This window comes from Melopsittacus undulatus, chromosome Z (assembly GCF_012275295.1).
Source record: "Melopsittacus undulatus isolate bMelUnd1 chromosome Z, bMelUnd1.mat.Z, whole genome shotgun sequence".
Lineage (NCBI taxonomy): Eukaryota > Metazoa > Chordata > Aves > Psittaciformes > Psittaculidae > Melopsittacus > Melopsittacus undulatus.
Genome location: NC_047557.1, coordinates 67,317,850 through 67,332,581, shown reverse-complemented (window position 1 = coordinate 67,332,581; position 14,732 = coordinate 67,317,850). Strand labels below are relative to the sequence as shown.

General features: G+C 39.1%; 1 protein-coding gene across 3 annotated transcripts in view; it reads right to left on the bottom strand.

Moving 5' to 3' along the window:
* EPB41L4A (erythrocyte membrane protein band 4.1 like 4A) overlaps positions 1–14,732 on the bottom strand; it is a 121,978-nt gene that overhangs the window by 39,985 nt on the left and 67,261 nt on the right. For all 3 annotated transcript variants that reach the window (XM_031042802.2, XM_031042803.2, XM_031042804.2), the window contains exons 10-12: positions 7,379–7,470; positions 6,309–6,386; positions 2,520–2,632 (exon numbers count right to left, since the gene is read on the bottom strand). In XM_031042802.2, the coding sequence (XP_030898662.1) occupies positions 2,520–2,632; positions 6,309–6,386; positions 7,379–7,470 (283 nt within the window). The remainder of the gene's footprint in view (positions 1–2,519; positions 2,633–6,308; positions 6,387–7,378; positions 7,471–14,732) is intronic.

Here is a 14,732-nt window from a genome sequence, read left to right as displayed (position 1 = left end):
GGATTTAAAATAAACTTTAAAATGTAAAGCTCAAGGTAAATAAATATGTAAATGGATAAAACTACTCCAATTCTAAAATTTAACCTTCAAACCCCATCTCAGAATTTTCTGGGAAAAGATCTGAGACTCTGAATGAGCCAATCAATCGTTCTAGCTACCATGACTGAGGCTGGCAAAGCAGGGTCTGGGATAATATGTAAGTTAGTGGCAATATATAAGTTAATCAGGACAGGAACTGTGACTGCCTCTGATTGCCAAGGGATTACTACAATACAGACAGTCCTGTAATTTTAATACCCATTCCCAATTCTCAGCCTGGCTTTTAAATCACAATGGTAGCACATACTTCACACTAGTTTATACAACTACCCTGTGTGCAAGGCAGAGACAAGTCAAGTCATCAGCTACCAAACAACAAACCCTAAGCAATGTGTTTTTCACTGCTGAATAAACACAAACCTACAGTAACAGGTTTGGTCACATCAATGTTTGCCCAGAAGAGACATTCCCAAGAAGCTTTTCACATGTAGAATTTAGCCAAAATAATGAAAGTCTTCACACAATACGTTGTTGCAAAAGCTTAACCTAAGAGGGTAAAACAGAATAATGAGACATCCTGTTCCAACACTGAGTTTACAATTTGCAATCAGAACAAAATGCAACAGTAATTCCCTCTCAATGGAAACAAAATATAAGAATAAGCAAACAAAACAAGCTATGCATATCTCACATCTAAGACTTTACAGAACAAAACAAAAAAAAACCCTTCTCCAACTGAATACCAACCTGAACACCAACCTAAACATACACAAAATAAAATTAAAAAAAAAGCAATATAGAAACATTGGTTGCATAGCTATTGAAGTTTCCTGATCTGGTTTTTACACTAACCATAGAACACCTGAGATGTGACACATATTAATCAAATGACAAAAGGGAGGTTATTGCATCTTAAACCACTGTAATCTGGATTGTAGGAAAACAATCTGCCATGCTAAATCCAAATTGCCTGCACTGTCTATCCTATCAGGGGAATCAGTCAATGGCAATGGCTTTTATACAAGAAAGCTGCTTTTTCTGTTCATAGTATGATATCCATCAATCCCTCTCTTAAAGCACAAATACTTTTACTGAAAACATTAAAGTATATATTTTCTGCAATTTTCTTGGCATCTAGTTCAACTTTAAACCCAGAGTTCACCAAGTGGCTGCGGTCCTAATGACTTGAGCATACTTTAATGGACCAGTGAGACAAAAATTAGCCACTCAGCTCTGCAAAAGAGAGGTAACCCCTACCTTCAGGTGACAGGAAAAAAAAAATTAAAACATATACTATGTAACTGGTTATAACACCAGAGCATGTGTACAAAGAGAAGGAACAAGGGAAAACACTTTAATGAGATGCCAGAGGTTAGATGCTGTACCAACTTCATCACACATACCTTACAATGGAGGCAATGAAGACTGCACATGCTACAGCCACACTTTTGCAGCTACTGGTTCATGTAACTGACCCCTAAACCACTGCTGTGGCCAGTCCCATTACTGGCAACAACACATAGGAAACAAAATAAAACTAAACTAAGCTAACTTTTTTACACAGCAACCAGAATAAACATGGCAAGTTTCCACATACAGCTCCCTTTTTAAAATGGTGACCCTCAGAAGTTTATAATGCCGTATTAGCCCATGAGAAAGAGAAACCTGCTTACATTTGAAAGGCCATACAAGCTTTTTCTCCAACTGCTAACACACAACAACATATACACTTAACTCCATGCATAAGTTCGACTGAAATCCATGTGACTGCTGTCATAGATAAGCTATGCATACACACATAGTCACATATAGAACTGGAGCTTGACTTCAGTAAAGCTTTTTGCCTCTATTACTATATTCCAGGAAGCACCCATTATTCTGGGTGTGACTCCTGTGATCTGTGTTTAGTCTTGTATGTTTCTTCTAACATCTGTAAAAACTTCCAGCTTCCCTTGAAGCTGCATTCCCAAGCATCTTCAGCATGCGGAATAGATTTTCAGCTCACACACCTGAAGGATGTTAAAATTGCAGAGGGCATCTCACTAACTTTTGTTCCACTTAATATCAAAATAAAGCGATACTGCCCTTGAACTGGGAAGAGGATGTATGATACAGACACGTTGGGTCAAGCAGCTGGAAAAATGGAATACCAACAAAGGTATAAAATTCTTTAGAGAGAGACAGGACTGCTGAAAAGAACAAGTTCTTACTGCCTGTTTTCAAACTTCCCTTTCGTGCTTTGCAACAGACGTACAGAAATGGGGTTTACTTATGTTTGATCCACACCATCTCTTTAACCCACAAAGTTAGAGTTTGTAGATCCAGTTAATGCCAGGTATAAAGACTAACCTAAGGTAAATGAGAGAATCCATTCTGAGAGAATCTTAAGGACACTGCAGCAGTTCTGAGTCACATCTCAAAAATTAAATGAACCAAAGACTAAAGACACCTCTGCACAGGCCCAGTAGAGAAGGACTTACCTGTCTGTTGTGTTCTTTTGGGGTAAGTCTTGCTGCGACTTCTTTCAATGCATTGGTCAGGACGCGGGAGCTGCACAGAAGGGTCTCTGGTCATTTGCAAAGATGTTCTGCCACTTGAAAACACAAGGAAACCACGAGAAAACACAAAGTTATCAAAGGAATAGAGGATCTTTAAACTCAAAAAACAAACAAACAAAAAAAAACCAACCAAACACTCACACCACACCAAAAATGCGTGGGGTTTGGGCAGCATGTTTTGTTAGCTTTTCACATCTCATCCCAGCTCTGGTTTTCCTGCTAAGTAGCACTACCCTGACTTTAGCTTTGATTCAGGCATTGGCAGAATCATCAACAGACTATGCTAACCAATTCTATATTTGCCATTTTCAAGAGGAGCTAAGCAACTAAAACAGAATGGTGGTTTATTAGGAATAGGAAAAAATTATGTGACCTTTTGTAACCTCAAATATTCTAACATACAATTTTAAGTTATTTGATTATTTTCTGAACTCTTCTTCTAAGTATTCACCTCAGGAAAACACATACTTAACACTGCTCAGTTCAAGTCAGTAAGAGGCCTACTTCTCTGCCATGTACAATGACAACCTAAAGAGCATGGAAAACAGCATGCAAAGCAAGCTGTAATAAAGGAGTCTCACTAGCACAGGCCCAGATGATAATAAACCCTGTGGAAGTCCTGGTTCCCCTTTATAGAATGCTCTTCTTCATTGCACAATTTAAATAAGTTTATATAAATTCTTTTATGCTCGTTGTAATGTTCCTTTACATGTGACTAAGTAGAATATAGTGTTCATAACAAAATTGCAAAGCATGCATTGTATTCCTCCCCAAAATTCTGTGCTTGCTTGCTGATGGAAATTTATACATAAGAGAAGCAACTGGCACTATTAACTGCCAGTTGTTTGAGCACTTGCAGTTCAAAGACATAGAAGGAAATACATATTGTTACTAGCAAGTGTCAAGCAACCATACAGGCATCACATATGTAGATTTTCTGAGTTATGCCAATACCGCCACTAAATATGGGCTGCATTTTTACCAATAGCCCCAACCAACACTGCAGAATTTTTATCTCCTCAAAATATGTAAAATAATTTAAGGAAAAAAAAAATCCAAAATTACATCACAGTAATGCTGGGTTTTGACCAGTTTAATGGTTTTTTTTTCCTAAGTTAGCTGGAAAGTACTTCTGCTCATTGGCAACCATGCCAGTCTTGCAAATTCCAGAATTAGTTTTAACAAAATATCTGCGGATAAGACCTTCCACGAACACTAACACCTCCATGTATTAACTAAAGCATCTGTTTTTAAGAGAAGGAACTTGCTTTCCTGACTGTTTGCCAACTAACGAGAAGTAGAAAATTAAAAAGCAAAAAGATTGTAATGGTCCCCACACATGCACAGTCAAATGCAACTATACTTAAGAGCTAGAGACGTGTACAGATACAACACTGTCACTGCTTTTGCTACTAAAACAGGGACCAAACATAAAGACGGGAGACAATCAAAGCTGATGGATATGCAAAGCACATGTAAATGTTCTTACTGCTGCTCTGAATTTTAAGAAAAAAGTTAACATATCAATCACCAATTGTCTATAACTATTAATCGCTAACGTTCTATAACCAATAGGGTGCAACCAGATGTCACAACCCACATTTCCTAGAATATCAGGTCAGGAGGAGTTCTCAAGAATCACTGCAGCAGAATAGGGAACAATTCATATTAGAAGGAAAATACATACTTTCATGTTTCCTAAACAAAACTAACATTATAAACATAGCTACCAGTAATGACCATCATCCCAACCTGGCAAGTCATATCACATATTACCCTTGAAACTGATTAAAAAAAGGAAGAACTTAAATACACCACCACCAGGAATAACACAGATGTAGTTAAGCACTTCATGGTATGTTTTCAAAAAGTTTTTCAATGTCCTAGTGTCATGGTTTGAGCAGTAGCAGTCATTATTTCTCTTTCTTGTGGCTGGTGCAGTGCTGTGTTTTGACTTCTGGGCTGGAAACAGTTGCTTGATAGCGAGCATGTTTTGAGGGTGTTTTTGTTCAAGGCCTTTTCTGAGCACGTGCTCTGCCGGGGAGGAGGGGAGGCCGGGAGGAAGGAGAGACAGGACACCTGACCCAGGCTAGCCAATGAGGTATTCCATACCATAGCACGTGATGCCCAGGATGCAACTGGGAGAGGAAGCAGGAGGGGTGGAGCTCTGGAGGAAAATGGAGGAGGGAGCACATGGTGCTCGGACAGGCAGGGTGGAGTGAGTTATGGGTCAGTGGCTGGTGGGGTGTTGTATTCTTTTCGCTTGTTATTGGCTTTATCATTATTGTTTGTAGTAGTAAATGGCAGTAGTGATTTTGTGTTATGCCTTAGCTATTAAACCGTTCTTATCCCAATCCGTGGGGGCTACATTCTTTGGATTTTCCTTCCCAACTCTCTGGGAGTTGGGGGACTTGGTTTAAACCACAACATCTAGTCAGGACAAAACCTTCTTTGTCCCAGCACCAGGGCCCTGCTCCAATCTGCCAAAATGATCCAACAGAGGAAACTGTGATCCACAGTACTCCGTTCAGAATCCAGAATTCCTATCCATTTTTTTCAGATGGGATAATGCGGGTCTGGATCCAACTATAAATCCGAAAGGCGGTACAATCATTCCCGTGCCTACAGTAAGGAGGAGGTTGATCATGCCAGATAACACAGTAACCCAAATAATCTTAACTACTATGAAATACTCTGAAGAAAAGAGAAGATGGGACAGAAACACACCAGTGATCCTTGCTGGACACAGTCCAGACTCAGTCACATGAGCTCTGATTCAGAACTTGTATAGTCATCTCTCCATTGGCAACACCTATCTTACAAATGAGATCTTACATCCAAGGGTGAATTCTGACTGACCGGGGACAACAAACTTAAAAATATAAAGCCTCAGTGAAACTCAGTAAAAACTACTGGACTTCTGACATCTTACAATTTTAACTACATTTAGGCCTTTGTGACACAACAGCTAGATCTTAAACCTACTCTCCCTCCCACTTCAGGCTAAAATTGAGACCAAGTCCTCTCTATATACTCTTAGTCTGAAGTTACTGCATCTTTTAGAGCTTGCATCCTTGAATGCCTACCCAAACTTCCCAGCTATTCCAGTTAAAAAAGATACCCACACTTCCTTTGAGGCCTGCCCTCACTTTTATTCTTGAATCAACAGCACTGCATCAGCAGTACTGTTACAGGATTAAATACAACCCTTAGGATCAAGAACCCTAGGTCAATTGCAGCTGGCAATTGAAGGGCATCACAATTAAAGACTTCATATGAAGGGCATCACAATTACAGACTTCATACACTTTCTTGCACCAATCCTTTGCTAATTTCCAGAAGAAAGGTGGGAGCAACATTCTTCTTGTCCTGGTATTTCCCAGGTTTCAGGAAAACCTTTTAGGACAATAACATAATTTCACAACTTACAAAGAGATTTTGACTTAAAGCATTGCCAAGGCTGCTTGCACTTTCACTATGGGCTACACCAGGCCCAAGCCAACTCTGGGGATCTGGAGAATGAGAAGTAACCCACATTTACTCACAAACTGTCAGACTTCCAAAGGAAGTCTGTTAAAACGACCCTGATTCATGCTTTGTCAGAACTGCTCTGAGTCACAGTCTGGGTGGGGTTTTTCTTTTTCATTGAAGAGGATAAAAGAAGGAATGAAGAAGGAACAAACTGAAGTTTAAACAATGAAATGCATGTACCTGTACCGATGTTTATAACCTATGGATCCAAACTTGCTGAATTTTCTTGACAGAGAGTTTGATTCATTCTCTGGCACTCTATGTAGTTTGAAAAATAGAACAACAAATTACATAGATAGGTCTCAATTACAATCCCCTTCCCAAACAAATGAAAATTACAAACTTCAGATTCCAAAAAAAAATTTTTTTCTGCTAGTTTCTCTTCATTACTACCTACAGGCACACTCTTACAGGTTTGAGAGCTCCACAAAGCCATGCATATGTCCTCCTCTTTTAAATACATGCTCCTTTATTTCAGGGTCTACTATAAACTGCTGGCAATAGAAACCTTTAGCTTACTATTCCACAGGATCAGGCAAAACCACCATCCCACAGTAAGGAGACTGCAGGAGGGATTCTGAGCTTACTCATTTACAGCACTGCTAAATTCAGGCCCAAGCATCCCATTGATCAGTTCCCAGGTAGGTACCTTTGCACATTTCTGTTGGATTTTTTGCCACAGTGAAGAAATTGCTTTGAGACGTGTAATACTGGAAACATTTTATGCATTTCAATAAGTAGCATTATGGAAATTCAGTGAGACTTTCTATTAAAAAACAAAATTTCTGTAAACTGTAGAAAATAGTAATGTCTGAAATCCAAAGGCCTCAATCAAGTAAATGCTGCTACAGAAAATTTTATGGTTAAATATGTAAAAATGTGTATGTCAGCTTAAATCCTGCCACATACATTTGTGGATACTTCTATTAAAGGCTACTTTATGCAACCTGAGATTTCAAAAAGAATTCAAAGACAAGAAAAACAACCAAAATAAAAAAAAATGAAACAAAACAAAGCAAACAAACAAGTTTAAAATTACTGTTTCACATCATTGTAATAAAAGGGAAGGCATCACCTTTTAAAAGCGTTCTATAATTAAGAGCAAAAATGTGTTCCCAGGCAGCAAGTCTGTGTTACACCACCTAGAGTGTGAACAGGTATAAGTACTCAACTGTGCTGAGTAAAGTGTTCTTAAGCAACGCAATAGCCTTGTTTCTGGTTAGTGAAACTGCAGCTTCCACATTGCTCACCTGAAGAACATATGATGCTCCACACAGCATTTCCAGAGATGTTTGCATGTGATCTTGTTACGTGCTTCAAAAAAGAAGGAAGTTTCACTGCACTGAAAACAAAACAAAGCAAATCAATATTGTTATAAGGGATTATTCCAGGGAAGTGAATCTTTATTCACTGAATGCAAGAACTGACCATCTCATATCAAGGCATATGAGAAAAGATAGCAGTATGAAGAAAAGCAGGTTCTATAATTCTGTAGAAATCTTCACTTAAAAGAGGTTTTCTTTTTGGTTTCTCATTGCCTGAAAATATTTATTTACAGAATCAATTCCTTAGTGTTGTGAAAAACAAAAAAGGAGAAACAGAAAATAAAATAAAAACAAAAGAGAAAGGAGATTATTAAAACACTGCTGTTCCTTCATTATTGTTCATAGATATCACCCTTTTTCTAATTAAAAAGGACAAAGACTTTTTCAAATAGTATGTTTTTGATGTTTACTGAAACTGCACCTCAGATGTCAAGCAAAAATATATTCCCAAGGCTCTGTTAAACAGTATAGAAAAAGGCAAGAAAAAGTAAAAGAAAGAAACTCAAGATTTGTGGTAAACTAGTAAGAAAATGCAACACAGAGAGAAAATGCCCAAAAAATGTAGAGAAGAACAAAGGTGAAACTGGGAACAAAAAAGATGAGAGGAAGGAATCACAAAATCATAGAATAGTTAGGATTGGAAAGGACCTTATAATCATCCAGTTCCAACCCCCCTGCCATAGGCAGGGACACCTCACACTAAACCATGTCACCCAAGGCCTCATCCAACCTGGCCTTGAACACTGCCAGGGATGGAGCATTCACAACTTCCTTGGGCAACCCATTCCAGTGCCTCACTACCCTCACAGTAAAGAACTTCTTCCTTATGACCAATTTAAACTCCTCTGTTTAAGTTTTGACCCGTTACCTCTTGTCCTATCACTACAGTCCCTAATGAAGAGTCCTTCCCCAGCATCCCTGTAGGCCCCCTTCGGATACTGGAAGGCTGCTATGAGGTCTCCATGCAGCCTTCTCTTCTCCAGGCTCAACAGCCCCAGCTTTATCAGCCTGTCTTCATATGCAAGGTGCTCCAGTCCCCCCATCATTCTCATGGCCCTCCTCTGGACTTGTTCCAACAGTTCCATGTCCTTTTTATGTTGAGTGCACCAGAACTGCACACAATACTCCAAGTGAGGTCTCATGAAAGCAGAGTAGAGGGGCAGGATCACCTCCTTCAACCTGCTGGTCACAGCAAAAAAAGATTTAAAAAAAAGAAAAAAAAAATTAAACCCACTCTCCCCCCCAAAATATTTAACTTCAAAATAACTCAAAATAATAGGAAAAAGATCAAAGGTAAAAGGCATAAAAAAATCTTCGAAGGAAGGTAACAAAAAAGAATATTGAGAGCTTAAAACCTAATCACTGGGAACTGGCCATCAGTACACCAAACATGAGAAAAAGGCAGGGAGAGATGAAAGAGAAGTCCAATGCATACGAACTATAAAACACTTCCAATAGACAAGAAAAAGCAACAGATACATCACACTGTTTCCAACAAGCTAAACATTCATATATGGTCATATAAACTACATTTCCACATATCTGCCACTCTGAACTTAAGTGTGCAGTTTTGTAGCCTTGATTTGCACAAAGAGTGGAGTAGTCCCACTGATATTCAGTCATATGATACCATCTGTAACGAAACTCAGTCCATTTCCCTGCTATGTGAATTACAAAGAGGGTATGGTTTATACTACTTTCAGCAGCTGATTTTAGGAAACGAATGCCCTTGCATTAGCTATACTTCTGCAGTGCCACGCATAAATAGGTAGAATTCTGGCAAGTTTCTCCCACTCTTTATTTGATGAGGTATCCTGACCTGCAAGCATCTTGCAAACTGTGAACTAACTCAATATGTTGCCTAGAATTCAAAATTTCACCTCTAACAAAAATCAACTATATTAACAGCTGCCAGACAGCCTCACAAAATCACAAATTACCAGCCCTTCCTCCACAATGAAACAAGTTACAGTGAAAAGCAGAACTTTGCACCTGTGATTAGAATAACTGAGATTTAATTTCCTCACAAGAACAAACAACAACAAAAGAAAAAACCCACAAACCAAAAAACTGGACACCAAACAAACCAAACTGGAGACACAGATATGTTCTTATTTCCTTCCATGGATTATTTCATTTAGTTTAAATTGCTGTCTGGATCAGTCCCATAAAACAGCAAAGGAATGAAAATCATCATTACTCCTATAAATATTTTATAAATATAAATACATAGTCCTTTATAATCCTATAAATATATTCCTATAGTTCCTTAAAATGCTGTTTCAGGCTTGATAGGGATTTTATCTCTCTGCAAGACTCACAAAGGATTTAACTTGGAGCAAAAATAGGTTTAATTTATAAAAAGTGAAACCTGAAAGAAGAGTCTACCCACTGAAAGCCCACACTGCATTTTTAAAGTTTTAAAGCAGACATTTCAAGGGGTACTCTTCATTTGCTTACTTCACATGTAACATAAATGTAGCTTCATATGTTATGATTTGATTTAATTTACATTACAATTTCTAGATCAGGCTGTCACCTGATGTGATTTCATATAAACCCACACAATTGTAGCTACCAGTGCACTTTTAAAGAACAGTATCAGGTCAGACCCATGGAACTGCAAACTTTATACAACATGATGAGTCAATTTAACTTCTGCTAGGAAAGAACTCAGTGACTCACTTTAAATATGCAGGATCTTACTCCATCTTTTGGTCCACTCTTCCTTCTTGTCCACTCCTAAACTTGATTTTTATGCAAAGAATCCTCTGCTGCACTTGAATTTATTTAATTACATAACCTTGGAGGACAGAGTTTGTGAAATAGGGGAATAAAGGAGCAGAGAAGAAGCCATGGGTGTTTGGAGGATTTTTAAAGAGACTTTTTAAATAAGGCATTTCTGCTGTATCTTAGTATTAGCCCAGTTCAAACACTCCCAAATTCCAATTCAGGGTAATATTCCCATCAGAGAAAAGGTAATGCTTGTCCATGTTTTCTTCTTTTTTAAGAAAATTTTCCCATATACAGAGTAACATATAACAAAATCAGTAAGTGACTAAAAGAGGGACAGTGTATGGACATTGCCATAAGCTTGAAAGATCTGATCACCAGACATTACCGATTCCATCATTTGAAGGCATTATTTTCTAGGTGGAAGAAAGCTCATCTCATCCGGTTAACAAAAAAAAAATTAATGAAAGTGCTTAAACATAGAATCAAAGAATCATAGAATAGTTAGGGTTGGAAAGGATCTTAAGAACATCTAGTTCCAACCCCCCTGCCATGGGCAGGGACACTTCACACTAAACCATATCACCCAAGGCTTCATCCAACCTAGTCTTGAGCACTGCCAGGGATGGAGCATTCACAACCTCCCTGGGCAACCCATTCCAGTGCCTCACCACCCTAACAGTAAAGAATTTCTTCCTTATATCCAATCTAAACCTCTGCTGTTTAAGTTTCAACCTGTTACCCTTTGTCCTGTCACTACAGTTCCTAATGAATAGTCCCTCCCCAGCATCCCTGTAGGCCCCTTTCAGATACTGGAAGGCTGCTATGAGGTCTCCATGCAGCCTTCTCTTCTCCAGGCTGAACAGCCCCAGCTTTCTCAGCCTGTCTTCATACGCAAGGTGCTCCAGTCCCCTGATCATCCTCGTGGCCCTCCTCTGGACTTGTTCCAACAGTTCCATGTCCTTTTTATGTTGAGTGCACCAGAACTGCACACAATACTCCAAGTGAGGTCTCACAAGAGCAGAGTAGAGGGGCAGGATCACCTCCTTCGACCTGCTGGTCACACTTCTTTTGATGCAGCCCAGAATACGGTTGGCTTTCTGGGCTGTAAGCGCACACTGAAGATGGCTCATATACTTGGTACACAGCAATCAAAGGCACTCAGGAAAATACAGCATAGGCCTATAGATCCAACTTACCAACAAGTTATGGAATTCATATCTGGAAAATAAACAACTGCCAAAAAATCAGGGGATGGACCAACAAGTGTTTTGATAACACACTGAGGTTTATTTATTTATTTAAATCTGAAGGAAAAGCATGTCTGAAAACTATTGCCTCAGAAAGGATGCTTGGAATAATTCAAATGGTACAGTTAAATTTTTCTGAAGGGAGAGAAAGAAAGCCTAGGACATTCATCTCCAAAGTGTTTCAGCAACAAAGAAGACAATTCATAATTCTTTTATAATTTTTCACTTCTTTTGTGAATAATTCAATAGCTTACTGCAACTAGTTCCAATACGACACTGCACACAGTACATCTAGGTTTAGGACTTCCTCCATTTACTTTTTAAGACTAAGGTTTGCAAGAGCACTGTGTTTACCTTAAAATTTGTAAATGTATATATATATAAAATAAGCAGTACTGAAGGCAATAGTATCTTCCAGGTACAGCATTTCTTCCCTAAGAGAATAAATTGATTTCTATAGGTAAAGCAAGGATGACCTTACCTGTTAGCACCACGGCACTTGTTTCAAATAAAAGGCAACATTTTTAGCATCTTGAACAACTGTAATTTCTTACAGACAGTAAGAGTTACCTTACTATTTTCTTATTATTCTCATACATCTGAACCAAAACCACAAAGATCTACCTACTTTTATTAATGATATATAGGAACTGACAGTTCCAAACTCATTCAGTGCTGCTGCTTCCAGAGTGTCCAGTGTACTAAAGGCAAGGCACTGTGAACCAGATTGTCTGCACACTGAAGATCTCCCCGAACCATGGAACCAGCTTTGGCGATTATCTATCCTTTCAAAAAAGTTGTGCTCACCAAAGAAGCAGAAAAATACTTAAGTTTTGTATGTTGATTTTTTTATCACATCTGTGACTAGAATCAGCAAAGCAGAAAGCCTCTGGCCAGAGGCTGCAGAAGGACAAGCACAACTCTTGCAGCAGTATCTAGTTGTTGAGCTGACTACCGTTTCCTAATCCTGAAAAAAGCAAGTGGCGTGGTTTAAGCCCAGCCAGTAACTCAGTACCATGCAGCCATTCTCTCACTCCCCCCACTTCCTCTCTCAGCTCCCAGAGGGATGGGGAGGAGAATCGAAAGAATGCAATTCCCACAGGTTGAGATAAGAACAGTCCGGTAACTCAGCTATAACACAAAACCACTACTGCTACCACCAAGAATAATAATGATAAGGGAAATAACAAGGGAAGAGAATATGGTCGCTCACCACCTGCTGACCAACACCCAGCCTGACCCAAGCAGTGATCTAACCCTTCCGGGTAACTGCCTCCATTTTATATACTGGGCATGACATGCTGTGGTATGGAATACCTCTTTGGCTAGTTTGGGTCAGGTGTCCTGTCTCTGCTTCCTCCCGGCTTCCCCTCCTCCCTGTCAGAGCATGAGACTCAGAAAGTCCTTGATCAGAGTAAACATTACTGAGCAGCAACTAAAAACAGTGTTATCAGCACTGTTCCCAGGCCAAAAGTCAAAACCACAGAACTGCACCAGCTACTAAGAAGGAGAAAAATGACTGCTACTGCTGAACCCAGGACAGCAAGACACAAAAAAACTGTGAGGACAAACATAAATATTCCTCTCATTTAAAATGATTTAAAAGCTTGTCCTGCATTCTTGAAAACAAGGTAAAGTTCATATTGCCACAGCCTCACCACCATTTTTACCCACATGAGGAGAGGGACTGGTACAGGGGATGCAGATACCTTGACTGTAATATGCATTTAGAAATAGACAGTCACCCAAACATGTAGCCACAGTGCATGCTGCCTCTCAAATCAGCAAGAAGCCTCATCTGGCAGGGCCTTTGAGATCTCCACTAACAGTGGGTAACTAGCAGAGTGCTCCACCATAATACCCCTCCCCAACACTTAACTGAAAGATTGAAAGCATGTTACTAATGCCTTCAAAGGAGACAGTTCAGAGGGGTCACTGCTCTATCTAACCACAAAATGCCTCTGGAACTGCGAGATTTGACATAATAGTTCAGGAGTGCCCATGCTGCATTTCACAATCAGCTTCCAGGTTGCTCTGCCATGCCAGCATGACTACACAGCTTTCAAGATCAGAGTTGCTCTGCACACAGCTAGCTCAGTGCCCAGGCAGAGCAAACTCCAGTCTGCCTGAAAGACCAGCCACATACTTGAAAGTTCTTCTCACTGAGGGCCAGAAGATCCCCTGTGTGTGAAGTTCACGGATTACTCCAGATAAGAAGGACACTGACACTAGACTTAGACCTGTTCTGTGGAGTGCTGCACCAGTCTACAGATCAAACATGTTCTGAAAACCTGTGATTAGAGCAGGCTTGAGCTGCTACAATTTATAGAAAAACCCAGGCCTAAAATCACAGCACTAATCTTGCCAGCCTACATGCCACTCTTCATAGTTGCACTGAACATTAACATAAGGAAGGACCTTGCCCCACTACGGAGCACTCTGCATGTACATGTAACACATGTGCATGTACACATAACATAAGTATTAACAGTAGCTCTGAAGCTACTGCTTCCCAACATTATTCATTGCTGGGTTTGGCACATACCCAGATACTATCAATTGTCAACCCTAATAGGAAATATTCTATCTTTATATATTTACGTAATGCATACCAATCATAGCTTATATGTATTATTACTGGTTATACTAGGTCAACAATGCTTATCATTAACCAATCATAGCTTCTATGCATTATTACTGGTTAACAAAGTGTTATTACTGGTTATACTAGATCAATCTTTTAGAACATTATAAAAGTCAAGAATTAAAAGTAATACTGCTGTGCCAGTTTGCATAAAGCATGACAATACTGAAGCAAACATATCCCACCCTCATATTATACCAATTAAAATTTAATGAACTTACCAAAACAAACTCAAACCTGACAGTAACACCCCAGTGGCAATGGATTTAAGTTTATGCATGAATTTTAACCTTAGTTCTCCTTCAAAAATATTAATTACTGATGATTTTGCTATCCAGCTTTGAACCAATCTTACAATCCTTTTAAGATGGCTCAGGAAGTAGTTAAGAAAAGCCAAGAAAACCCCCAATGAACCAAAACAAGCCTAAACCATACTATATGATGTATTAACAGTGCTTACTCACCTCCACCCTCCACTGCCACTCTAGCTGAAGTGGATACAAATGTAGATAACACAAAAGTAATCAGTAATTCTTAAATCGTATTAAGGATCAAAATGTTATTTCCTGGAACTGAAATCTAAGTTAAATTACACTTTAAAATGGAAGAACATCTCTTCACACCCTGTTCAATCTTCCCAATAAACTGTGAG